The 25361-nt window shown below is 40.5% G+C and overlaps 2 protein-coding genes across 8 annotated transcripts in view; one reads left to right on the forward strand and one right to left on the reverse strand.

The window, feature by feature from the left end:
- TBPL1 (TATA-box binding protein like 1) overlaps positions 1-10487 on the forward strand; it is a 34809-nt gene extending 24322 nt beyond the window's left edge. For all 6 annotated transcript variants that reach the window (XM_029943483.1, XM_029943481.1, XM_029943482.1 and 3 more), the window contains 6 exons: positions 2070-2248; positions 4281-4363; positions 4510-4573; positions 7020-7123; positions 7218-7312; positions 9224-10487. In XM_029943483.1, coding sequence (XP_029799343.1) covers positions 2114-2248; positions 4281-4363; positions 4510-4573; positions 7020-7123; positions 7218-7312; positions 9224-9303 — 561 coding nt within the window. In that variant the 5' untranslated portion in view covers positions 2070-2113 and the 3' untranslated portion in view covers positions 9304-10487. The remainder of the gene's footprint in view (positions 1-2069; positions 2249-4280; positions 4364-4509; positions 4574-7019; positions 7124-7217; positions 7313-9223) is intronic.
- A 996-nt stretch (positions 10488-11483) lies between these two features.
- SLC2A12 (solute carrier family 2 member 12) overlaps positions 11484-25361 on the reverse strand; it is a 57937-nt gene continuing 44059 nt past the window's right edge. The window contains exons 4-5 of one of the 2 annotated variants that reach the window (XM_029943475.1): positions 24004-24136; positions 11484-13633 (exon numbers count right to left, since the gene is read on the reverse strand). In XM_029943475.1, the coding sequence (XP_029799335.1) occupies positions 13528-13633; positions 24004-24136 (239 nt within the window). In that variant the 3' untranslated portion in view covers positions 11484-13527. Of the gene's footprint in view, positions 13634-23992; positions 24137-25361 lie in introns of both variants that reach the window. The other variant, XM_029943476.1, reaches the window with a different exon arrangement.

Here is a 25361-nt window from a genome sequence, read left to right on the forward strand (position 1 = left end):
ATTCACCAAGATTTGCCTTATATCTATTTTCTTGGCTTATTTTTACTCTATATATTGTCCTTGTATTCTCCCCTTAATTTGTTTTAATCTGTTTGATGTTAAAAAAAAATCTGTGTGAAAGAGTAAATATGACATAGTTTCTTCATACAAGTTTCCCTTTAGTGCTGTCTGTAGCCTATCTCATGGGATGTGCAGCCATTAAGATTAGGATGTGAGGGCCCTGAGATGGAAATTGATTTTTTTCTCACATTCATTGGGTCTGGAATTAGGAAGCCCAGGGATAATAAGAAATTTCACTCTATTAGGGACTTGGGCTTCCTCTGTCTTACTGTTCCACTGTCCTTATCACATTGTCTCATGATCAGATGGCTACTTGAGCTCCAACTCTTACATCCAAACTCCGGGCAATAGAAGTGAAGAAGGGTGGAAAGACAAAAGGGTTCTTTGCTGGCTTAGTGTGGTCATTCTAAGCAGTCTTTTCTTCCCAGAAGATACAAAACCATTTCATTTTACATTTCATTAACCACGACAGTATGGTGTGGCCTCTTGGCTCTATCTGCTACCAGAGATCCTTGAAAGTAGGCATAGTATTTTATTTCTCTCAGACACCTGGGTTCTGTTCACTGTAAAGGAAGGGTGGAATGGGTGTTGGGGGACATAGCTAAGATGTGCTCAGATGAGGTAACCTAGCCATAGAGAGACAGCATGACTTTCTCAGGCGCTCAGAACTGGCAGGTAGTGGGTCCGGATATCGATCCCGCTGTTGAAGATCAGTGTTGGTGACTCCACCGTCCTCTTTAGTAATCCTTCTTCCTGTGTCTCTGTGCACTGCCACCCTGCCCCATCCCTGGTACGTAAAAATGATGTGAGCTGGCTTAGAGATACACAAAAAAAACAGCAAAACGTGAAGATACGCAGATTGGAGGGAGTATCAAAGTAAGAAAATCTGATGAGGCGGAGATACAAGTGGTACCCAGAGCGGGTGCTCCATGAGCCTCGAGGGGTGCTGCGGGCCCCGGTCTGACGCGTTCTGTCCAAGACTGCAAGACAAGAAAACAGGCTTGAACTTTATTTATTGGGACTCTTGGCGTCTCCACTGTTTTAGTATACAATAATTTGAATCCTTATAAAGAATACTAGTCTATCATACTGTAGCTGCAAGGAATCTTAAAGATAACTTTAATGGAATTGTTACTGTTTCTGTTTTTCTGTTTTGTGTGTTAGGTAAACTAAATTACCATTGTTTTTTAAGATGTGGAAACGTAGTCAGAGAATTTTTTAACTGGAAACGCATCATATGCTTAGTAAAAACTGGGGCTCTCTTTTGTTGGTTCGTTTATAGAAATGCTCTTATCATAGTTTTGAAAGGATATATTCCTCGGAAGACTGTGATCTTGACAGAAATGGTGTGCTATTTGCGAGAGCTTCTTCCTACACTCATGGATTTGTGAGCTCTTTGATGACGAAAGATTTTGCCTTATTTTTTCTCTGGGGTCCTCAGTGCATAGAGGGCATTCAATTAGTGAATAATGAATGACTAGTAAGTGAGAAAAATCTGTTAGTAAATATAATTAATATTTCTGCTTCTTTAAACAAGTAAGTCAGTCACCTAAAATAGAGCAAACATAGGTCATCCTTTTTTTTTTTTTGGCCCTGGCAAGTTGTATGAGGTGGGTTATAGTACCATTAATGGTTGGATATCGGGACCATACAGTCCCTCCCTTAAGCTCGGTGTGTTTGGAGAATTGCCACAGTTGTGACACACCTGAACCATGGTGGCTGTAAAGGCAAGTAGGAGAGAAGTCTGGCAGCCTCCTGGCATGGAGACGTCACTTCTTAATTGTAAGGAATAAAAGGTCCAGATTTTGAAAGGTTCTGTATGACATGTTTGTTATCTTTTTAAAAATGACATTTTTAGCGGGGAACAGAAGGGACATGATTTGGTTTGAGTAACATTTGAAAATTAAGTAATGTAATTCATTTCTTACATTTTAATTTTCAAGACTATTTACGAAAAGTAAATTAACAGGATATTTAAGTGTAATTACTTTCTTTTGTTTATTTCTCAGGATGTGATCTTCGTGGTGGGAGACTGAGTTTTTAAACTACCCCAATGGATGCAGACAGTGATGTTGCATTGGACATTCTAATTACAAATGTAGTCTGTGTTTTTAGAACAAGATGCCATTTGAACCTAAGGAAGATTGCTTTGGAGGGAGCAAATGTAATTTATAAGCGTGATGTTGGAGTAAGTATCTAAATTTTGGCATGTGTGCTACCACAGATTGGTTTTATGGTGCTGAAATTATATACTAAAATATATTCACTCTGCAGATGGTTTATGAGCCCCTGACGGTGTGCTGGCTGTACTGCATACAACATGGAGCCCTCTAGAGGGCTCCTCCGCCCGTGAAGTGCACATACATACCTCCAGGTCGTGCATAGACTTATCTGCAGCTTGTGCATACACGTATCGCCAGGTCTTAGCAAAGAATTCGTAGGCTACGAGACATTTTACTGTCTTCACTTCTTTTAACTGAAGAAGGGGACATTTGTACAGCAATGTATACTTATCCAAATATAATTTTTTAGTTACATGAATGATGCATGATATAAATGAGGTTCTAATATATAATGTTGTGATTTTTGTAGTATGTTGTCATACCCCTCTTTATTTAGCTAAAATGAAAATAGTTGGTGTTCTTAGTAACAAATTGATGAAAATAATACAGTTCATCTCCTAACCTGAACACTTTAAATTTTAGTGTTTGTTAGACCTATATTATTTAAAATAAAAGCATTGATAACTTGCTTTTAACCTTATTGAGATTAACAGTAGAAGTGACAGTACATGTTCATTGGTTTTTATACACCAAATGATGTTGAGATCTGTATCTTACACATTTATTGTGAAACTTATGAATGTATATGAAGGCTCTAAGCTCTAAAAACTAGGTGCCAGTATACCTCAGTAAATAATCATTAGTTCTTAGTATTACAAACTAAGTTAAGGTGATTAAATTAAATTAAAAATTAATAGTGACCCACAATTAAAGATGTTCAGGTTCATCAGCAGTGCCATCATCACCCAAGCAGAGGAATGGCTGTGTCTGCTAGAAGCTTAGAGAGTGGAAGGCCTAATACTGTGTTGGAACTTGTGCGTGCCAGGGGCCCGGGAAGTCACTCCCTGGGGGTGACCGAGAAGGCCAAGGTGACGGATAAGCTGGTGGCGAAAGACATTTAGATGCAGAATAAACTCAGTTCCGTGTTTCTCAGCCACTTGGGTGTGAAATTTAATACCAACTTTTAGTTTAAATTTTATCCTTCCAGATTTAATAGCTTTGATAATACTTGGATAATATGCCATATTACAGAGAAAGGGCAAAACTCAAAATGTAACAGAAGCTTGAAAGAGAAATGTCTGATTCATATGCTGTTGTATTCAGTAAACATTTCTCTTACGCACAATGGACGTATAATTGATATTTCCATAAGTGAAAATTTAAATTCATTGTTCTCTTGGACCTTAGTCCTTGACCAATTTATGCTCATTCTGTAGATAATCTCATTCAATCCCACAGCTTTAAATACCTTTCATATCTAAGGAATTTAAAGTTACATGTCCAGCTCCACCATTTCTCCTGCATTCAAGATTTGTATACTGAACGTGTAGTAGGCATTTCAGCTGTAAGATGCGGTCTCGAGCAGCGATAAGCACCATGAAGGGAATAAAGCAAGGTGGAAGGCGGGGAGCACGAAGGGTGGGCTCTGAAGGAGTGGCCAGGGGAGGCCTCTCTGTCCACAGCTGCTGAGAGACGTGAATGAAGTGAGAATATTGAGGGAAGAATATTCCGGGTGAAAGTAACAATTACTGCAAAACTCCTGAGGTGTGAACAGAGTTGGTATGTTGAGGGATCCATTTATGTGGAGTGTGAGCTGCAAATTCCGGGTCTGTGACCAGGGAGGAATGAGAGTGGGAAAGTGCGCACACTTGTAGTGCGTTCATTTCAAGCATGTAGGAAGAGGTTTATGCAGGCCTTGCAGTCTTGATTAATTAAATGTCCTTTTGGATTAATATGTTCTTTGTGTTCAGTATGAAACTTGGTTTCAGAGTGGATGATTTGAAGAACAATTATTTATTTCAGTCCTGGGTAAGCATCGAGTAGTAAACTTTTATTAAAATGGCCACATAGAGCAGAACCAGAAGTAAAAATTAATATTTAATGTGTAATCAGCTTTTTGTTCTGGGTTTTTTTTTTTTTTTGTTTTGTTTTTTGCAGAAAGTATTAATGAAGCTTAGAAAACCTAGAATCACAGCTACAATTTGGTCCTCAGGAAAAATTATTTGCACTGGAGCAACAAGGTAAATTTTCCTTGGATTTTTAATGTTTCCTTTGTGGGAAGGACATTTTCTTAGACTTAAAATCATGTGTGTAGTTTGTCATGTTTGTCAGCATGAAGTTTATTTTCTGTGGAACTAATAATCTTTCCATCTCCTTAAAACCGTAGTGAAGAAGAAGCAAAATTTGGTGCCAGACGTTTAGCTCGCAGCCTGCAGAAACTAGGTTTTCAGGTAATACTTTCAAAAAACACCCAAACTGCAAATATTAAAGGATTTAGTTTGTAAAGTTAAACTTTTTAACTAAATAGACTCACACAAAAGAAATCACACACAACTTTTTCTTCCTGTCCTTCAGTATGAAAATTCCGTAGTGAACTTAGCCATGCGAGTGCTTGTAAGGATCCTGACTTTGTCCCTGCCCCTCTCTCACAGAGTCTTACCACCTTACAAGTGACCTGCATTTTCAGCTCTAAGGTTGTTCACTTCTCACACACACGCACAAAATCGTGGTTTTGAGGATCTCAGGAGGAGTTTGTCAGGACGATGAGTAGGGAGTCGGGCCCTGCGTTTAGAAAGTGGAAGCACATTTGTTTTTATTTGTAGATAGCTATCACATATGTTATAAAGAAGAAAAAATATATTAGAATGGAACTTGCATAGATGTAATCACATCATGGCTAAGAGTAAACAGTACCCCTACATTTTATGGTTGGTGAGAATATTACCATTATAACAGGAATTGTGATTATTTAAAAATATATAGAACTTACTGAATCTGTGATTTAGAAATAGCTGTGTTTGCTATTGTCAGTTGAAAAAGATTCACATGAATAACCAAGTATACACCTGTGTATAAGAACTCCGAAAAGCCTGCATTCTGTAAAATCAGTCAGCTGTATTAAAAATGACAGAATGCCGGGGCACCTGGGTGGCTCAGTTGGTTAAGCATCCGGCTCTTCAGCTCGGCTCATGATCTTGTGGCTTGGGGGTTTGGGTTCTGCATCATGCTCTCTGCTGTCAGCGCAGAGCCTGCTTCAGATCCTCTGTCTCCTTCTCTCTCTTTGCCTCTCCCCAACTTGCACTCTCTCAAACAGAAATTTTTTTTTAAAAAACTAACATAAATCCAAAACAAAATGCACTTTGTATAAAAAGGGACATTGTAAGATTGGCTTGCTATGTTAATCCACAGTTTAGTCCACAGAAAATACACACTGGTTGGCAGGCTCTTACTTATAAAGTGACCATCGCTGGTATTTTATCAAATGTCATTTGATACCACTAACTTTATCAAATGTTTTACGGAGGCATGAGTTTGGTAAAATTAGTATGTAGTATGGACTTGTTACGTCACTTGCAAATGATGAGCAAATGAAAGAAAAATAAAGCTGTGCTGTGGTCCCTGAAGGGATGGGCTCAGGCTACATGGAATTCGAATGGGCAGTGGTGGGAAGTTGAGTTTCTCTCTGTCCTCCTCAGTCTTCCCTGAGGTGGAAGGTGCTAGAAAAGCACCAAGGTACTGGTGGTGAGTGTAGGGGAGGGTTGGTGCTTAAGGAAAGTAGCAATGTTGAAAGTCTTGACTGATGGCGGTCCCACTTTGGACAGTGCGGTGACTTTCATCAGCTGTCTTGTGCAAGTACTCAGATGGAGAGTAGTTAATCCAGAATTGTAGCTTTACTGGGAACGTTTCAAAGGATGATAAAATACAACCATTCAAGTTATTGGTAGGAGTGACTGAAGTTACGTTTTAGCCTTGGAGCTTCTTTTCTTAGCTTAAAATTAGAAGTGTTGAGAAAAATCCCAGTTAAAAACACCATTTTCTCACTCTACCACCCCCTCCCCAAAGAAAACATTTAACTAAACTCACAGAAACATCATTTTACCTGACTGCCTATAAGAAAAAGTCTGACCTTTTGGAGCTCAGTGTACACTCAGTATTTATTTATTTATGTGGCAACTTCCATTTTGACTCTTGAGAAGGAGAACTCTGCTTTAGTTTTTTTAATCACTATTCTTTCTCCTGTCCCAGTAGATTAAATATCCCACTTAAAGTTAAAAAATAAATAAATAAAACCTGAGATTCAAAAGACCCAGATGTTTTAATCATGCAAATATCTTAGGTTTTATTTGATTTTTTGATGAAGTTTTTGACCTGTTTTCTTTAATTACAGTTGACCCTTGAGCAACACAGGTTTGAACTGTGTGGATCCACTTACATACAGATGTTTTTTGATAAATATAGTACAGTACTGCATGCGGATTTCCTCTTCCTTACGATTTTCTTAATAACATTTTCTTTTCTCTAGTTTTATTGTAAGAATATAGTATATAATATGTATACAAAATATGTGTTAATCGACTGTTTATGTTATGGGTAAGATTTCCATTCAACAATAGGCTATTGGTAGTTGAGTTTTGGGGGGTCCGAAGTTATGTGTGGACTTTAGACTGGCAGGGGGCACTGATCCCTGCGTTGTTCAAGGGTCATCTGTATGATAATAAGAAGTCCCTGGTGCCTAAAATGCTCTATCGGTTCTTCATATGTTGTTCTTTCTTGTTTGCTCTTATTTCTAAGGGTTGAAACAGTTATTTATAGTTGCCCTGGTGAACAATTTCTTTTTTCTGATGAGCAATGTTTTTGTGTCAAAATAATTCATTGAGTTGTACTTCTCTCCTGAAGGTAATATTCACGGATTTTAAGGTTGTTAACGTTTTGGCAGTGTGTAATATGCCATTTGAGATCCGTTTGCCAGAATTCACAAAGAACAACAGACCTCATGCTAGGTAAGTCTTCGAAGAATCGAGATGGCTTACCAAATTTGTAATTGCTTGTCAGCCTGTAAATATTTATATTAGCTGTGATTTTTTTTTTCTGTAGTTATGAACCTGAACTTCATCCTGCTGTGTGCTATCGGATAAAATCTCTAAGAGCTACATTACAGATTTTTTCAACAGGAAGTATCACAGTAACAGGTATGACATTGAAACCAAGCTTATGGTCTATTGTGGTTTGAATGCGATGCTTGTATCAAAATAGAAACAGTGTTCATTGTCCCCCTCCAGTCACTTCTGCCCTTCAAGGAGAACCAGTCTCCTGACTTTTAACACTGTAGTTTAGTTTTCCCTGCTTTTTATACTATTTTAAAATTTCATACATGCTATTTTGAGTCAGTGTTCCTTCATTCATTATTATCTAGTGAGATTTATTCGCTAGGTGTAGATCATGACCTAAGCCAAAAAAGAGTCAGGCATTTAACCCACTGAGCCACATAGGGTGCCCCAAGAGAATTTCATTTCATAAACTTGATAGAGGTTTTACATAAGCAAAATATTCATATATCATTGGTACCTATTCATCATGTCTTACATGTATTTTGTTATATATCTTTTGAGTCTTAAGTATTTGGAAGGGGTGGTTTCAAAGACTAGACATAGATGTCAAAGGATAGCATTAGCACACAGGATGGTTTTTAAAAGTACTGTGCTTACAAATAGTAAGGAGATATCACTTGGGAGTAGGCCCAAGCTTTGACTAATTTGAGTTCAGGAAAATTTTTTTGGTGTCTTTGAATTTTTCTTTTTATTCCTTTAAGTCCTTAACAGAAAATACACATTACAGACACCTTTAGACTCTGAACAAATGAGTTTTAGTTTTGACTCATTCTGTGGGTTTTCACATCTTCCTTGGCAACTTTTAATACCTACTGCCAAGGCCATGCCTGAATTTTAAAATGGAGTATTGGGGAACAAATCCATTCCTCCCCTTCTTTCAACTCTCTCTTTCTACATTTGGGGCCTAGGCTTCTGTAGAGCCCCAAAGTCTGTTGATAAGTCCCTATTAATGTAGAGTTTATGATGCATAGGTAAAATTATATTTGAGTTAATAGGTAACTTAACAACATGACAAACTGAAGACAGTTGGGTTAATTAGTGTACATACATGTTTACATCTGGAACATCCTATGAAATGCTACCTCAGTGAACAGATAGTGGGTTCCCATAGGCAAAGCACTGTCCTGTGGAGGGGAAGGGACAGGAATCGGGAGGGAGCAGACCCTGATAACATGTGGTCAGTACTTTCAGAGAGTTCACAGTGGGCACAATATGTATGTTTGTAAGAGCTTTCAAAAGAGTTAAGTGTATGTTACATTAAAATGTTTTATGAAAATGCCTTTTTTAAATTTCTTTTTAGCTATTTAAATGGAAGATTAAGATTTTTAAAACTAGTTATTCCTATCATTATATGGATTAATTCATATGCAGTGTCACCTCATTCGTGTGTGCGTGTTTGTGCGCGCGCGTGTGCACTTCGCTGCTCACTGAGCCAGCTGTGAGGATGAATGGGCAGATTAGGAGGAAACATGGTGGGGACAGGTGTCGTGAGTCCTAACCTGTGGGACGTTATGGACCATTTAGTTAAGGACAGCTCTCTGATCTCCCAGTGCTTTGGAAGCAGCTTTGTTGTACTTGCCTGGGTTCCTCAGGACTCCTGTGAGCATCAGAGGCGGCCTAACCAAAAGCCAGACCCCAGTGACCAAAAGGACAGTGACCAAAATGTCCACTCCCATTATCATTCCTGCCTTTACTCGGTATCTAACAGTGCTTACTCTCCTTCACGATGGTCTGTGTGTGACTTTATGTACACTGTCTTCACCCTGGGGCCTTAAAACAAGATGAATCGCATAATTTTGTGCTTCAGATTTCCTTTAATCGTTCAGAAAAAAAATTTTATTCCATTGGTTTTTGCTGTGACCATCTAATTATGTAAAGTGTAGATCTTCTTAGAAACAACCCCATGTTCTAAACCATGTGAGTATTTTCAGTTGTGGGAAGTCTGCGTTCCTGGTGCTCTCCTCACCCCTTCCTCTGTTGTGTTTGGTACAGGGCCCAACGTAAAGGCTGTTGCTACTGCTGTGGAACAGATTTACCCATTTGTGTTTGAAAGCAGGAAAGAAATTTTATAATTCATCGCTTAATTGGTTAGAATCCCTAACTGAGCACCTTTTAAAACCTGCTGCACATTGGACTCACAACAAAAGCAAAACTGGACCAACAGTAATTGAGGAAATAGACTCTTTTATTCATTCACGGCGACGTGTGTAAGCTCCAGGCCCTTTGGATTTTATTTCAGACCTTGCTGTAATATAAAAAGGAAGTTTACAAGACATGACATTGCTGCTTTTACAAAAGGACTCTCTATTTATTTTCGCAGTAATTCTCATGTCCCCTTAAGCAGAGCTGTCACAGTGTGCACTACCTTAAATTCTGTTGTTGTTGTTATTTTTTTCCAGTTTGAGCTAATGTGTTTTATTTGTGAATAGTCTTTTACATTTTTGTATGCTGAATATGGGCACCAAAGAACCTGTAAAAGTTATCTTTTTCAATTGAATGTGCACAAATAAAAGTTTGGAAAAGATCTCCATATCCATTCTGTAACTTTTATTCCCCATTTTCTATTTTAACAAAAATTGTATTCATAATTCTTTTTTTTTTAATCTATGCAAGCTTAGACTTTTGCTAAAAGTGTGTTGGCTTCTTTTTGAAGTGTATTTTGTAAATATATATATGCCGCGTGTGTATAGTATCTTTTAATGCTCTGTTACCAAATATCAAATAGGCATTTTTTTCCTTGCAGGTTAGAAATAAAAATATGTATATAAACTCTAGGGAATGAACCAGAGTAGAACTTTATAGATTAAGCATAATGTTTTATGTTGCTAATTTAATATGATAGAAAATGTTAAATACCTTTTAAAAGTTACACAGTTGTAGTTTTGAAAAGCAAAGCCTCTTACCTATGAGATGGATGAGAAAGAGGCTGTGACGGGTTGAACCTCACATGTACTTTTGTGATTCCGGTAAGACTCCACTCTAGTTGTAGGAAAGGCGTAGTCTTAGGCTGGTGTTCAAGGCTATACTGAGAGTCTTGTCAGAAGTTGATACATTGTTCTGTTTTAACAAGAAGTGCCCAAGAGCTGCCTCTGTGCCACAGTATCATTATAATATAGTTCAACTTGAACTTGAAAGCCATTTTGCAAGATAAGTCTTTCCCCTTGCTGTGTCTTATTTAATGGAGCTGAAGAGTGACTGACTATTCAGTATTTGGGATTGCCCCTCTTAAAATGACAATAAATACGTATTTGTGAAACTTTGGCTCTTGGGCTCACCGGTGTGAGCCCAGGGATGGTAATGCATGGTCGAGCTGCACCTTGTGCTCCACCACTGGGGTTAGGAGTTTAGTAGAACCGATAATGATGTCATTTAGAAATAAAGCTGAGTGGAGAGTCTAATTAGCTACTTAGTAGAATCTTACCAGAGACAGTATTCCAACAGCATCTTCCACTAAAACCTGAATTTCCAAAATGTTTTGAAAGCTTCATGAAAAATTGCAACATCACAACCTCCATATTCGAGTACATTTTCCTTACCATCTTATAAAGTCTTCCAAACCTTGCTGAAGTACTGCACTGAATGATATACATTATTTTATATTTATTTTTATCTTCTTTCCTCTCGATGCCTTTCCCTACTTAAATTGGGGCCGGGGGGGGGGGCAAAGGCTAGCTTTTCTATTTTCTTTCTTGTGCAAGATTTAATTGTGATTTTCAAACTTCGCTTCCCCCCTCCCCCCCCCCCTTTTTACATTGTGTTTATTTGCTTCATGTTACGATCCGGTAGGATAGGTAGACCTCATAAAATATAGAGGATACAATTCTGTGAAGAAGTCACAGGTTCTGGGCAGACTGTTTTAATAACTGAGATTTTCCACTTAGCTTTAATTAACAGTGATAAGTGACCTGTTTTGTAATGTTCCCACACACAAAAAGAAATGTAGAAAAGGGGTAACAAAACATGATTATATGGCCAATGTGCAGATCCAGATGTTGTAATATTTTCAGTATTCAAGTGACTTGGAAAGTAGATTGATCAGCAGCTCATCAAAATGCTTTCTCAGAAAAGACGAAGGAAGACAATCTAATCGGTTCAGGTTTCAGGGCTGCTGTGTATCCTGGCAAAGTGTCCTGGCTGACCCACTACACTTAACCAAGCTGGTAGGAATGGGCGCGTCTGATGTCTTCTGCTGGCTTTTCCCAAGTGCTGTACATTTTTTTATAAATAAAAACTGTGAATATATACATACAAATTATAAGTATTCCCCCTTTTTTATTTTTGAAAACCAAAAAGCTCTGATTGGGGGGCATATTGGGTAAAATGTTTGAAGACAATTATTTAGTCACAGACTCAGGATAATAAAAGAAACGTGTAAGAGCATTTTAAGATACTAAAGTTGAAATGACCACGATAAACCACCTAAGTTTATGAACAATTTCCCACCCTTTTATGGTGAATGGCTAAAACAAATAGCTAATGTCTATACTTTGAAGGAAACATGTAACAGTTTTGTTCAATATCTTATACTCTGTGATGCTTGGCAAAGAAAAAAATTCATATAAATTACCTGTCTTGACTTAAAAAAAAATCTCAGCATATAATTCCACTGAAGATTCATAATAAATTTCTTAAATTGATCCTCTAGAGAACACTTTTCCTTCTCTTTCCAAAATACAGAACAAAAAAATGCTCTAACTCACATAGGGAATGTGCTGTGGTAGAAGCAACATCTCAAGTCTCCCTCATAACTTTCCCTGCCAATTTTCATTATGGAATTCGTTTCAGAATCAGGATTTTGAGTCATTCTCCTGAGTCTCTGCTAGTACAGTTTCACTGTTAATTACATAGATTGATAGTCTTTCCTTTTTGTTATAGGGGAGTTACTAGGTCATACACCCTTCTGTCAAACTGGGGTAGTTTGTTAGGGGCCAGTAGGAAAAGCCCAACCTAAATAACAAAGGGTTTTGGCTCGTAGGATTCTCTTTTCTTCAGGCCAATCATAATCTGTCACTCTTTTTCAAGTTAGGTTATTCATGCTTTAAGTTTTTGTGTGTCTCCCATAGCTTATAATAGTAATTTAATGGGTTACTCCTTAAGTAGGTCAAGGTTCTTTATTGTAGATTTTCTGTTGCCATATCCAAATCGGTAAAATGCCCCACCAAGTCCTAATATTCAAACTGGAGAGATGCAGAAGAGGGCAATTCATGGTCGTGTGGGTAAAAACCCAGGCTTCTGGTACAGCTGGCGACCTCTGTTTTGTCATAGAGAGGAACACAGTGAAGGAATTGTCCTGAAGTCTACGTCTGCATTCATCTGAAAGTAGCATCAGTTGTAGCCATGACCTGAGGTAGGGCTCTTCCTGAGGAGTGCAAAGAATTGCAGGAAACTGTGGGTCGCTATTAAGTCATCATGAAAGCCTTAGCAAGGAGAGAGTTGCATAAGCTTGACAATAGCTCAAACCTAATCGATTAGAGATTTGGATAAATAACTTAATGGCCCGACTCCTTTTCTAATGTTTTACTAACAGCTACTACCATGTGTATATGGTCCCAGGATTTTAAAATTGTCTTTTCTATTCATATTATTTTAAATGGATGGAAAAGTGTTTACTTTCCTCAACTGTTACAGAATTGTTTCTTTTAATATTTGATAATACATAAAATTTATACAAGGGTATTTTGCATTACACTCTTGTTCATAATTCATCAAATAAGCTGTATAATCTTTGTACTTGTTCAACTATAATTAGGAATTATCACTGAAGTCCTAGCCAGGATCCTGTCCTAATCAGTTGTCCATGTTGTGTCCTAGTTCTTTTTTACAGAAGACCCACTGCAAGTACTGTCATTGTGGGCAAAAAAACCCTGTACACTCGTGTTCAAGCCACTCATGTGTCTGGATAATAGAGCTGTGACTGGCCTCCAGACGTACATACCTTAAGGCAGAAGTTGATTGCATTACTAGTTTATAGTTTTTCAAAGGCTGCTCTGCAAAAGGTGGAAAGTATTGAACCAGCCAGTATTTTTTTCACCTAGTATCCTACTCAGAGTAAGAGATCACTTGGGATCTTGTACCTTATTTATTTTCTGAGAGGTGGAGATTAAGGGTCATCCTTATAATTTTAGGGTGTCCCTCTAAAACTAGCTCCATGACACTAAGAAAACATGGGAGGGCCAGTGCGTATTGGTACAAAGACCCCCTTCTAATTGTTCTGATACTTGATCAGCGTGTGTAAGGCTTGAGGCCATCAGATCTCTGGAGAAAGCTGCCTTGCTTGTCTGCTACCACACAGCTTTTTACACCACAAGAGCGCCTCTTGGGGGTTTTCTTTTTTGAAGCTGTTTTGGCACTAATTCCTCTTGATGGTGACTCATAAAACAAATGTTGTTTTTCACAAAGTTCCTGAAAGAGAAAGAGGCGCTAATGAAAATGTCATTCTTAGTTTATAGCATTAGGGGGAAGGGTACAGGCTGTTATTTTTTTTAAATCACCCTGGGGCTCTATCTAATGTTTTAGCTAAGCAAAAAAAAAAAAGAAGAAGAAGGACATTTTTATTGTAAAGCTTTGTTGGATCCTGGAATTCAGTAGACCGCAGAACTTTGGTCCATCTCATGCAAAGGTAAAGTGGGGAGGGTGACTTACCAGAACACAAGGCATTCCTACCTGCAGAGTCCAAGGATTGTATTACATAGAACCAACGGAGATAACATCCCTGTTTTCTCCGCTTCTCAAACTCAAACTCAAATATGCCAGTATGTATATCTACTGCCTTCAGTAGATATTGTCTACATTGTCTGCCTTCTGCGTTATTCCCTTGCTCCTGCATTAATAATTTTTTCTACAGGATTACTCTTATCAGGATAAAAATTTGCCCTAGTACTTTATGTTTATTTAAGAACAAAATAAAGGGGTCCTTAGGTGACTCAGTCAATTAAGCATCCGACTACAGCTCAGGTCAAGATCTCACGGTTCATAAATTCAGGCCCTGCATCAGGCTCTCTGCTGTCAGCACAGAACCTGCTTTAGATCCTCTGCCTCTCTTTCTGCTTCTTCCCATGTGTCTCTCTCAAAAGTAAACTTTAAGAAAATAATGATTAAAAAAATGATAAACCAAACCAAAGCCACCTTTGAATCTCCTTTTTCAAAGATCTTTTCCTGTAATTTAACCGGTTACTTAAGTGGCCCGTATGCATCTGGTACTATGGTAGGTACTGAAGACAGAGTGGCTATGGGCTTCTTTCAAGGAGCTTACACCTTAATAAAGGAGACAGGCACACAAGCATATAGTTTCAAGTAGTAAAAGTGGTAATGAGAAAAGTAAGTGGAAAGGAAAAAAAAGAATGAAAATAGTTGGGTGAGAGGTGACTATATCCTACTGCTGGCATCGCTCTAAATAGGTGACATTTGATCAGAAACTATAACAAGAAGGGAACCATGGAAGCCCTATTTACAGAAAGGCCAGATTGTGGTGAGTACAGAAATGGCAAGATGAGGTTGGAGAGATAGGTGGCAGCCATAGTCAGAAGTTTGCATTTTATCTGAAATGTAACTTGAACTATAGGATTTTGAGTTGAGGAATGACATTTGTAAAAGATCAATCTCACTGCCCTGTGGAGGACATACTGTAGAAGGCCAGGGCTGGAAGACCAGTGTGGAGGTCAGTCTAGTCCAGGTGGAAGATGGTGGTTGGAACTCAGAATGGTACTGGTCTGAAGTCTCAGGCTCATGCTATGTCTTGTTGACAGATTTAACGAGATGTAGTGATATAGTGTGGATGTGGGGCATAGTGTATCATGGATGAATCCTAATCTGGTCTGAAAAGCCCCTCCCCACAACCCCCAGGCAGAAGGCTTATGGAAGAATGTGTGTGCATGTGAGTGAGTGGGACTGAGAATCAAGAATTCTGTGCAGGTCATGTTAAGCTAGAGAGGCCTATTAGACATTCCATCCAAAGATATTAAGTGAACAGTTAGATTTGGAAATTTGAAAGTCAGGTAAAAGGTCAAAACCTGGAGATAGACATTTTGGAGCCATCACTTTATCCATGGCATATGATGAGTTAGGGAGAGACCTAAGGACTAAGTCCTGGGCACTATTGTTTTTAAAGGTATACAGGAGGAAGAGGAAAGGGAGGAAGCAGAGGAGACCAAGAAGTGACTAATGAGGTAGGAGGAAAGTCAAGGAAGGGTGATATTCCAGAAGACAAGTGAAAAGCATTTGCAGATAGGGAACATGAGGAATGGGGCAAGTGCTTCTGGGAAGTCAAGTAACAGGGACTCAGAACTGCCCCTAAGGTTTGATAACTTGGAAGTCCTAAGTAGCCTTCAGAGTAAGACCATGAGTAAGTCTGAGTGGAGTAAGTTCAAGAAAGAATGGAAGGTGAGGACACAGAGACAATATAGAGTACAGTACAACCTTGGCTTGAGAGCATAATTCATTCCAGAAACATGCTTGTAATACAAAGCACTTGCATATCAATGCAAAATTCAAGAACCACTGGCTCATTTGTGATCATGTGACATTCAGCATCACCTACTACTCGCATTGCAAGATATCACTCCTATATCAAGTTAAAATTTATTAGAAATGATTGCTTGTCTTGCAGAACACTCACAGAACAAGTTACTTGCAATCCAAGGTTTTACTGTACTTGAGAACTGAAAAGTAGGGAGGAAAGGGGTTGGTGCCTGGAGGGAGCTTGAAGTTCTGGGAGGTATATTGTTTATGATGGTAAACATGCAGCTCTGCGTGTGTGTGATGATAAGGCGGAAGTTGATGGCACTCAGTGCATAAAGGAAAGAGCTGGCAGAGATGGAGGATATGGGCATAGATGTGGGTCGTTTAGTAAATGGCATGGAGGATGTGTTGGTCTCTATTTCTGTTTTGTCAGCGAACTGAAAAGGCAAGATCATCAACAGAGAGGAAGTGGGAAGAATGTTCGAGGCTTGAGGAAAGACTGTAAAGTAATCCTCTTGGAGAGGAGGGAAGTCAACTCTCTGGGCAATGTGGGTTGCAGGACTTGCCCAAAGACCTACTTGAGATTTGTGTTCATAAATTAACAATCTATCTTGTCAGCGCAGTTGTGTGTTTTCTTCAGCCACATGCAGTCCCTTGGATGCACGGATAAAATAAGAAATGGTTTCATCAGAGTTGGTTTTCCCCTAAATGTTGGAGGAAGAGAAGGCTGGGAAAAGGGGCGGTGGTGGTCCGCGCAGTCTGAGCAGGGGAAGCGAGGACATGGCGATGGCTACTCAGTGGATTGCAGGCCCTGGTGTGGGGAAGATTTGTTGAGGTGCTGGTCCTTGAGAACGTGAGCTGGGATGGTCCCTTCTCAAGCCTCAAACCTTCTGTCCTGCCACTCCCCTGAGACTGTGCCTGACAAGCCTGCGGTCACCTCACTCTTTGTACTTGACCTCTCAGTGGCTTTCAGCACCATCTGCTCCCATCTTCCTTGAACACATTTTTTTTTGTGTTGGTGACCCCATGGTCTCCTGGCTTTCCTCCAAACTCACTATTGGCTCCTTTTCAGTCTTTTTGGATACTCCGTCTCCTCTGTTTGATCTCTAAATGTTGGATTAACCTAGGGCTTGGTTCTGGACCTCATCCCCCTCTCTCTGCTCTCTGACTAGATTTCATCTGGGTCACAATTGAAACACCACCTACAAACTACATGCCACCCCAATCTGACCCCATCCCTGAGTGGCTTTCAGGCTGATTATATATCCCGTAGCTGACTAATAATGCATCTACCTATTGCCTAATAGTCATTTAAAAATGAATATATCTAAAACAGTACTCTGGAACCTCTCCATCCCTAAAACCTGATTCTCCTTCTGGCTGCCCTATCTTACCATCCATGTTGCTTCTCAAGCTACACATTTAGGTGTCATCCTGACTACTTCATGGCCTTACTCTTATATCCAATTCATTCCTTCATTCAATAACTTTATCTGAGATCAATAAGCCAGTAAAGCTGATAGAGAAGTGCTCTAAGAACTAAGCCTTAGGGCACAACCACTTTAAAATAGTGGGAAGATAAGACAGAACCAGTAGAGGATGCTGAAGGAGTGACTGAGAGGGGACAACCGGGAGGGGGGTTCTCGAAGGCCGTGAAGCAAGTATTTCAGGAAGGAGGGCATGCTCGCCTCGGTCCCATTCTAGGGATGATCACCACGGCAGTCATCAGGCTGAGGAATGAGAATTGACCACTGGCTTTAGCAATGGAGAGGTAACTGGGATGTTAAAAAGAGCAATTTCAGTAGAGTGGTGGCCATAGAAGTCTTACTGGAGCAGGTTCATAAGAGAATGGGAAAAGAGGAGTTGACTACGAATATGCTAGAATTTGCTATGAATTGTAGCAGAAAAACAGCAAAAGCTAAAGAGAAAAATGGAATCAAGGCAATTTTTTTTAAAGGGGAAAAATTACACAGGGGTTTCATTCTGGTGAGAAGCTGAGATAAAGGGAGAAGCAAAATGGTCAGGATGCATGGGTGAGCAAAGAAAACTGTCAGAGAATGTTCTAGAAAAGGCATGGGGGAGAGCATGAAGTGGTTGGCCTCATATAGGAATGCTGAGGCTACCAGAGAAAACCCAGAGAGTTGGTGGTGTATTTGGATGCAAACACATGCAAGATGATGGAGGTTCCCTTCTGATCGTGTCCATTTTTCTCAGTAAAGTCAGAGACAAGGCCATCAGTGGGAGTGAACAGGGCTAAGGAAGAAGGGAGGTTTCCAGAGAGAGAAGGCAGTATGGAGCAGTCGTCTTGGAGACAAGCAGTGAATGGGCCAGGGACACGTGCGATGGCCAGGCAGCACTGAGGGCCGCTTGAGGTCAGTGATCATGATTTAAAATGAGAAAAACCCAACACTGCACTTGTGTGCTTTCTCGGCCACGTTCAGCTGTGCGGCTGCAGAGGCTTACTTGGCATGCCTCAAAATGTAAATCAGATCATGTCACTCCCTGCTTAAAATATTTTAGTTGCTTCCTGTTGCACTTAGAATCAAATCCAAACTCGCTGGGCCTGCAGAGCTCTGTACACTAGTCTCTACCTACTTTCTGACTAATCTTGCACAGATTTTGGCTTCCTGAGCTTCTTACGGTTCCTGGAACAGGTCAAGTGCGTTTCGGATTAGCCTTTGCACTGTTCTCTCTGCCCAAATTCTCTTTTGTCCTATCTTTGTTGGCTCCTTTATTTTATTTTATTTATTTTTTGTTGTTTTTGGCTCCTTTATTATGACATAGATTTTATCTTAAATGCTGCCTTTCAGAATAACCTTCTCAGATCACCCAATCAAAAGGAGTACCCTGGCCGGGCTTATGTTGAGCATTTGACTCTTCACTCTTGATTTTGACTCAGATCATGATCTTGAGGTTTGTGAGATGGAGCCCCGTATTGGGCTCCACACTGACAACAGGGAGCCTGCTTGGGATTCTCTCTCTCCCTCTCTCTCTGCCCCTCCCCCACACTCTCTCTCAAAATAAATAAACAAACTTAAAAAAGAAAATTAGCCCACTACTTAGGGGGCTATCGTATTGGCATGTTTTAATACTCATGGTGTTTTTGTTCATTGAATAATGTTGCCGTAGTACCTAGAACAATTCCTGGCACATTTTAGATGCTCAGGAAATATTTATTGAATAAGTAAACTTGGGTGAATGAATGAAGCAATGACCACATACAATAAACTACTGGAAGTGAAAAATAACCTAAGTCTCAGACCTAAAATATTTCTGAAACGTGAGCTTGTTAATTTTCTCTATTTGTTTCCACTGAAACTGAGGAAAAGCATCAAACTCACAGCTGAAATAGCAAATATGGCAAACATCCCATTTTTGAGTTTGTAGCTAGCAGGGCAGAAGAAGTTCAAAATAAAATCCTTTCCAATTACATTATTGCTGAAATCATTCCTGACCTCTCAGCTGAGTCACTGTTTATTTTATTAGAAACTTAACAACCTTGGGAGAATATTTGTTTTCTCAGCCTTGCAGAAATGGAAGGAAAAGAACCGAACTCTGAAGATGAGAAAGAAAAATGTTAAGCAGCCTAAAAGATCAACTTCGAAGTTAATTTGACCTCATAAATTATTTCCTTTCTTACTCCTTAGGAAGTCATTGGGACATACGTGTCAGGACTATCTCTTTCCATGGTGACAAAAAACGATTCATTTTATTTCATAAACTCCTAAATTTTGAAGACTTGCTTAACACAGCAGGCTCCTTCCTCACTCTCTAAGCTCACTTAAACTTCTGCATCTCAGTGAGCTCCCTGGGCTTTCTGGTGCCCTGCATCTACTTAGCCTGCTGGAGAACCATTATTTATTTTATCTTATTTCTGTCGCTGACATTTCCCTCCAGGGAACCTTGTTTAACGTACATACTTTGGCCAGTCTGCACAATTCGGGCTGCTTATGGCTTCATGTGAAAAGCCTTTGCCAACCTGCTTCTTGGAGCTAAGACAAGCCACGGACTCTACTACTATGTAAACAGGGGTTCGCCAAGATTTCCCAGAGCGCCTCTTCCCTTTCTGCCCTCGGAACTAGGCTTCCCCACAGCACACACCCTAGGAGCTGGCCTTCACTGCTGCTATGAATGTCACATGCAGGATTATTTTGCCACCCCATCTTTTATAATTCTCTGCATCAGAGCTTGAATCTATTTCTGGTCCCCAGTGCCCGGTACCCATGTAGTTGTTTGTATCTGGGGTCGACAGTACTTTGGCTTTTGGATTTCTCTTACTTTGCAGTTTATAACTTGAGGTTTGGATCTAAATTTGAATAACTGCGTGACTCAAAAGTAACCGAAATGTGATTCTTTCCAAAACATTTCATAATTCAGAGCTTTACGGATTTAGACGGATTCTTTCCCCACCCCAATGCTGAATGAGTAAGTTTTGCTGAGTTTCAGACAGCCAAATCAGAGTTGCTAGGGAATGTCTTATTCGGGAGGTCTACTAGATAGAAAGATTGGCCTTTCCTAGGCTTTGGCCTCAAATATTTATTTGGTTTGCAATTCGAGACATTCTGGCAGCCCCGTATGAAAAATAAATCTAAAAGTTTCTTAACCTTAACTCACCCAGAATGTTCCTTCCACTTTCAAGTGAGATTGGAAAAAAAAAAAAAGATGCAATCACAACTGACAACAGGATAGGCCCTTCGTTTTGTTCAGTTAATTCCTAACTGCTTCCTCCCTGCCTCAACTCCGTAGTGTTGTTCACAAGAACTTTAACACACTTGTCTTTTTTAAGGGAATTTCACATGCCCCAGCTGATAAATAGGTGGTTTAAAAAGTGCTTATGCACACGGTGGACAGACCATAAAGCCAGTGACACACAAGTCCCAGGGTCCCTCCCTTCACCACCTCTTTCAAGACCCATATAGTCACACCTAACTTTACATTCGTAATTTGTATTATTTTCCCTCCAACAGGGCCCTCAAAAGTTTAGGGTCCACGAAATGTGGTCAGCCCCCACTTATATCCCCGTGCACTGATGTGTTGAGGACCGGCTTCCGATGGACACTGGTCTTCCCCCCCTCCATCCATTTGCATGTCCCAGAGGCATCACACAGATAGTATATATGAACTGAGCCCAGAGTTGTCTCTGAGCCCCGCCAGGCTCCTGCCCCCCAATCCTGTTCTTCCTCCTCCTCGTCTTAAGAGAGGGCATGTCCCCATTGTGTATGGGGTTAGTGCTCTAAGCTTGAGAGAGATTGGCTCCTTTCCCACAACCATCTTTTCCAATCCAGGTCCAAGTTGTTTGGTTCCCTCCCTACATGCCATCCAGCCCCATCGTTCTCTACCTGATTTCTTCAACAGACTCCCAGCGGTCTCCCTCATTTGCCAGAGTCCTCCTTTAAAAATCGGTAGCTTTTTCCTCCTGTTCTGTTACTTTATTTTTTAATTTTTATTTGCAAATGTTTAATGTTTGTTTATTTTTGAGAGACAGAGACAGAACACGAGCAGGGGACAGGCAGAGAGAGAGGGAGACACAGAATCCAAAGCAGGCTTCAGGCTCTGAGCTGTCAGCAGAGAGCCTGACTCAGGGCTCGAACCCATGAGCTGTGAGCTCATGACCTGAGCCAAAGTCGGTTGCCAACTGACTGAACCACCCAGGTGCCCCTCAACATGCCCCACTGCCTTTAGCATAAAATCCAAACTCTTTACCAAGAAGGACGAGCCCCTCACTGTTCTTTGTCTTTTGTTCTGCACTCACATCTCAATCCTTCTAACCCCTTCATACTGCACCAGTGAGTATAGAGGCCTCTGAGTGTGATCCCAGTGTCACACACATGCCTCTTTGCCCAGATAACTCCTTCAAGATTCTACTTTGGTATTAGCTCCTTCAGGAAGACTTTATAAATGAGATCCTCCAATAGGGGTGATTTTCCTTTGGGCCTGCCAACAGTGGTAAATATTTGCAATAGTCTGTTTGCTTCCCTGTCTCCTAAGGAAGCTATGGATTATTTGGCTCCTACATCTTCAGTTCTTTCCTAGAACCGTGTCTGGTGCACAGTAGATTGTCAAAATAGAGTTGAATGAATAAGACCCGAGGCGGTGGGGAAGGGAGTGGTGTGGTGTAGCCAGTCTGGCTCACTTATCTGAACATGTACCTCGGCTTCTTCCCATTGCGCAGGTTCCTCTCAGCAGTAGATTAAACCACACCCTACAACCCAGAGATCAAAACCTATTGTGCTTTCACTGTCACTCATGCTCTAATCCCCCCACACACAATGAATTCAGCATTGGCCTTGTTCATAGATTATCAAACTGAACGGTGGAGGCTTTTTAACCATTTGCTAGGAATCAGTATTATGCTAGGCACTGTAGAGAGTTTCCATAAGAAAGATAATAGGCAGAGACCACTCCTGGAAACCAAGACTTTATGACTTAGTTGAGGAGGTAAAACCACTAGTGTTCTAGCTAAGCCAATAGAGAAGAAAATGGGATGAGAAAACATGAAAAATCCAGGAGAAAGGAATGCTATCCAGCTCTAGGATTATGCAGGGCTTCAAAGACGAGGATTTGCAATGTCTTTTAAGGCATAAGGATGGCAGGCTAAATCTGCAATGATAATAATATAATGTAGGAATAGGAGAGATAAAGAAATAAGTATCAGTGAGGTAGGAGGGAATCCAGGAAAGAAAACTGTTTCATAGGCATCTTAGGCCTGGAAAAGGCCTTGAATCTGAATCAAGTTTCCAGATGAATTCATGGAGTTACCAAGGTCTGAGGCTGTTAGTTATTTGAATCATGTATTTGTAACAATCTCGTTCAGATTCTGTGCTCTCCAAGAAATCCAGTCTGTCGCTTTCAACTAGCACAGAGCCAGGCAATGTGCTGATCCGGCCAACAGTCCAGCTGGCCTCCCCGACGATTACACATCTTCATAAATGAATAACTTTCACTTTCATTGTATTTTTTAAAAACAGGGGCCTTATCTGTATTAAAAAGTAATCCTACAATTTGATGTTTAATTTACAGCTTGAATTAAAAGTCTTTCTGCTCACTTAGGTGAAATATTAAAAAACACAAACCACTCTGGGGGCTCCTGGGTGACTCAGTCAGTTAAGCGTCTAACTCTTGATTTCGGCTTAGATCATGATCTCACGGTTCGTGAGATTGAGCCCCGTGTTGGGCTCCATGATGACAGTATGCAGCTTTCTTGGAATTCTCTTTCCCAATCTCTCTGCTCCCCACTGCGTCTCTCTCTCTCTCTCTCTCTCTCTCTCTCTCTCTCTCTCTCTCTCTCTCTCTCTCTCTCTCTTTCAAAACTAAATAAATGAGTATGAAAAAAATTAAAACTGCAAGCCTCTTAAAAGTATATAAAATAAAAAGCAAAAGTTTTCCAAACCCTGCTTTAAATGAATATGTACACATACAGCCACCATCAAATCACCCATCAGGTGTATTCTTCCTTCAGACAAAAGCTGAAGTATCACGGTGCCCACATTTCCTGTAACAATCATACATTTCTCTCCAGCGTATTGAAAGTATTTCCAGAAGAAATTCACAAACTGTAAATAAGTCATGCCCTTCCATTATATTAAAACCTAAGAGCAAGTATCTCTCCGGGTTCAAGTGTAAGGGTTTAATCCTAGGAAGAAGAGCAAGGTCCCCTTCATTCCCGGCCCCTGTGCATGGCCTCCTTGCCCACCGTTAAGCAGTCAGAGCTGTGAGCTCTGTTACCAAAACTAAAGAGTTTTCTACAGTCCACGTCTAAGTTGACTCGTCTAAACAATCTCTCTATGTGAGATGCATTTCACCAGTTTTCTGAATGTCATCCATATGGGAAACTCTTTATCTTCTTAAACTCATTTTGATTGTGCCATATTTGGAATAACTGCCGTCACTTAAACTCCAGAGCGTTCCTGAGAATCTTAGACTTAACAGGTGTTTGGGGCTTACAGACGACCTACAAGTAGAAGCCTGTGGTTTGGGCATGGGGGGGGGGAGGTCATGACATTTAAAGAGGTCCCTGAATCCTCCCCCTCAGAAATAACCCTCCTGGGTGGGGGATCGAGGGAGATGAGAGAGGTTCTTTGAACATTTCTGAAAAGAGCCTTGAAAAGTTCACCTGTTGGCTATTCGAACTCCTTCGCTGAGTCATGCAGATTCAACACATAGCCTGAAACCTGCAATTGTGCTCTGAGATACGGTTTCACACCATAGGGAATATCCTGAAATGATTTCAGATGTTATCGTTATCCAGTTGTGCATAAAGCTGCCCTTTGTTGGACCAGAGTGTTGTCTCAGAGAGCGACGCACCTAATACTTACGCCTTGGCCAGCTCCGCTGATATCTGTTCCAAAGAGCGTCCCTTTGTCTCTGGTATACACACGACCACAAAAACCAGGGACGCCAGGCTCATGATCGTATATATAAAGCACACCCATGGCAAGCCAATGAGATCTACAGAGGACAAAAGAGACTGATTAAAAATGTGGGTTTTGTTGTTTTTTTTTATTTGAGAGAGAGAGAAGGAAAGCAGGGGAGAGGGGTGGGGAGGCAGAGAGAGAGGGAGGAGAGAGAGAATTCCAGGCAGGTTCCACACTCAGTGGGGAGTCCAACACCAGGCTGGATCCCAGAACCCTGCAATCATGATCTGACCAGAAATCAGGAGTAGGACACTCAAACTACTAAACCACCCAGGCACCCCTAAACATATGTTTTGTGTTGCTTTGACCCCATTTGTGGGCAGCTGCTTCTTAGAGCATATATAAAAACATGTGTATTTCCAAACACACTGGTAGTGTATATATCTGGAAAATAGCAACTGCAAATTAAAAATATAGCCAACCTCTGTAAGTTTCATGTTTACAAGCTACCCCAGCTTCCCTGTCAAAGTAAATAGAAGCCTTGTGCCTACCACAATTCAAACCCAATACCATCTTCCTGCTGAACATTATTTCTTTGCTTTCAAAATGGTAATATACACGGGTGCCTGGCTGGCTCAGTCAGTTAAGTGTCCAACTTCGGCTCAGGTCATGATCTCACGGTCTATGGGTTCGAGCCCCGCATCCGGCTCTGTGCTGACAGCTCAGAGCCTGGAGCCTATTTCAGATTCTGTGTCTTCCTGTCTCTCTGACCCTTCTCCCTCAAGCTCTGTGTCTCTCTGTCTCAAAAATAAACTATATAAAAAATTTTTAAAAACAAAATAGTGATATACATGCTCTTTGCAAAAAAGACTTCAACCAACACAGAAACAGACAAAACAGAGGTAAAATATCTCCTCACCCACCCCTCCTCCCAGTTTCCCTCCTGGGAGTCCTGGCTGGAGCAGTTTGGTTTCTGTTTTGGTGGGGATTTTTAAAGACATTTATACAGATGCACTTTTCTTGAAACGAGCTTTCTCTTCTTCACCTGACTCAAATACCTCACTCGTGTTGGCGATATTCATTTGAGTAGCTGTCAGCATATCTCTAATGACCCTTCCTGGATTCAGAGAAAAAAGTGGTAACAGTTCTAATGAAAGGCCTTAGCTTGCTAAGATTCATCACCAAGAAGCCGGATCCGTGCCTGCCAGCCTGGTGTTTCCTCTGATCACTTCTAGCCACAGGTGCAGTCCTTTTGTAGTTACTGACCAAGGTCAAGGCAAGTTAGCTGGGGAGAAGTGGCCCCCAGGGCACCGGAGCCT

This window comes from Suricata suricatta, chromosome 7 (genome assembly GCF_006229205.1).
Source record: "Suricata suricatta isolate VVHF042 chromosome 7, meerkat_22Aug2017_6uvM2_HiC, whole genome shotgun sequence".
Taxonomy (NCBI): Eukaryota; Metazoa; Chordata; class Mammalia; order Carnivora; family Herpestidae; genus Suricata; species Suricata suricatta.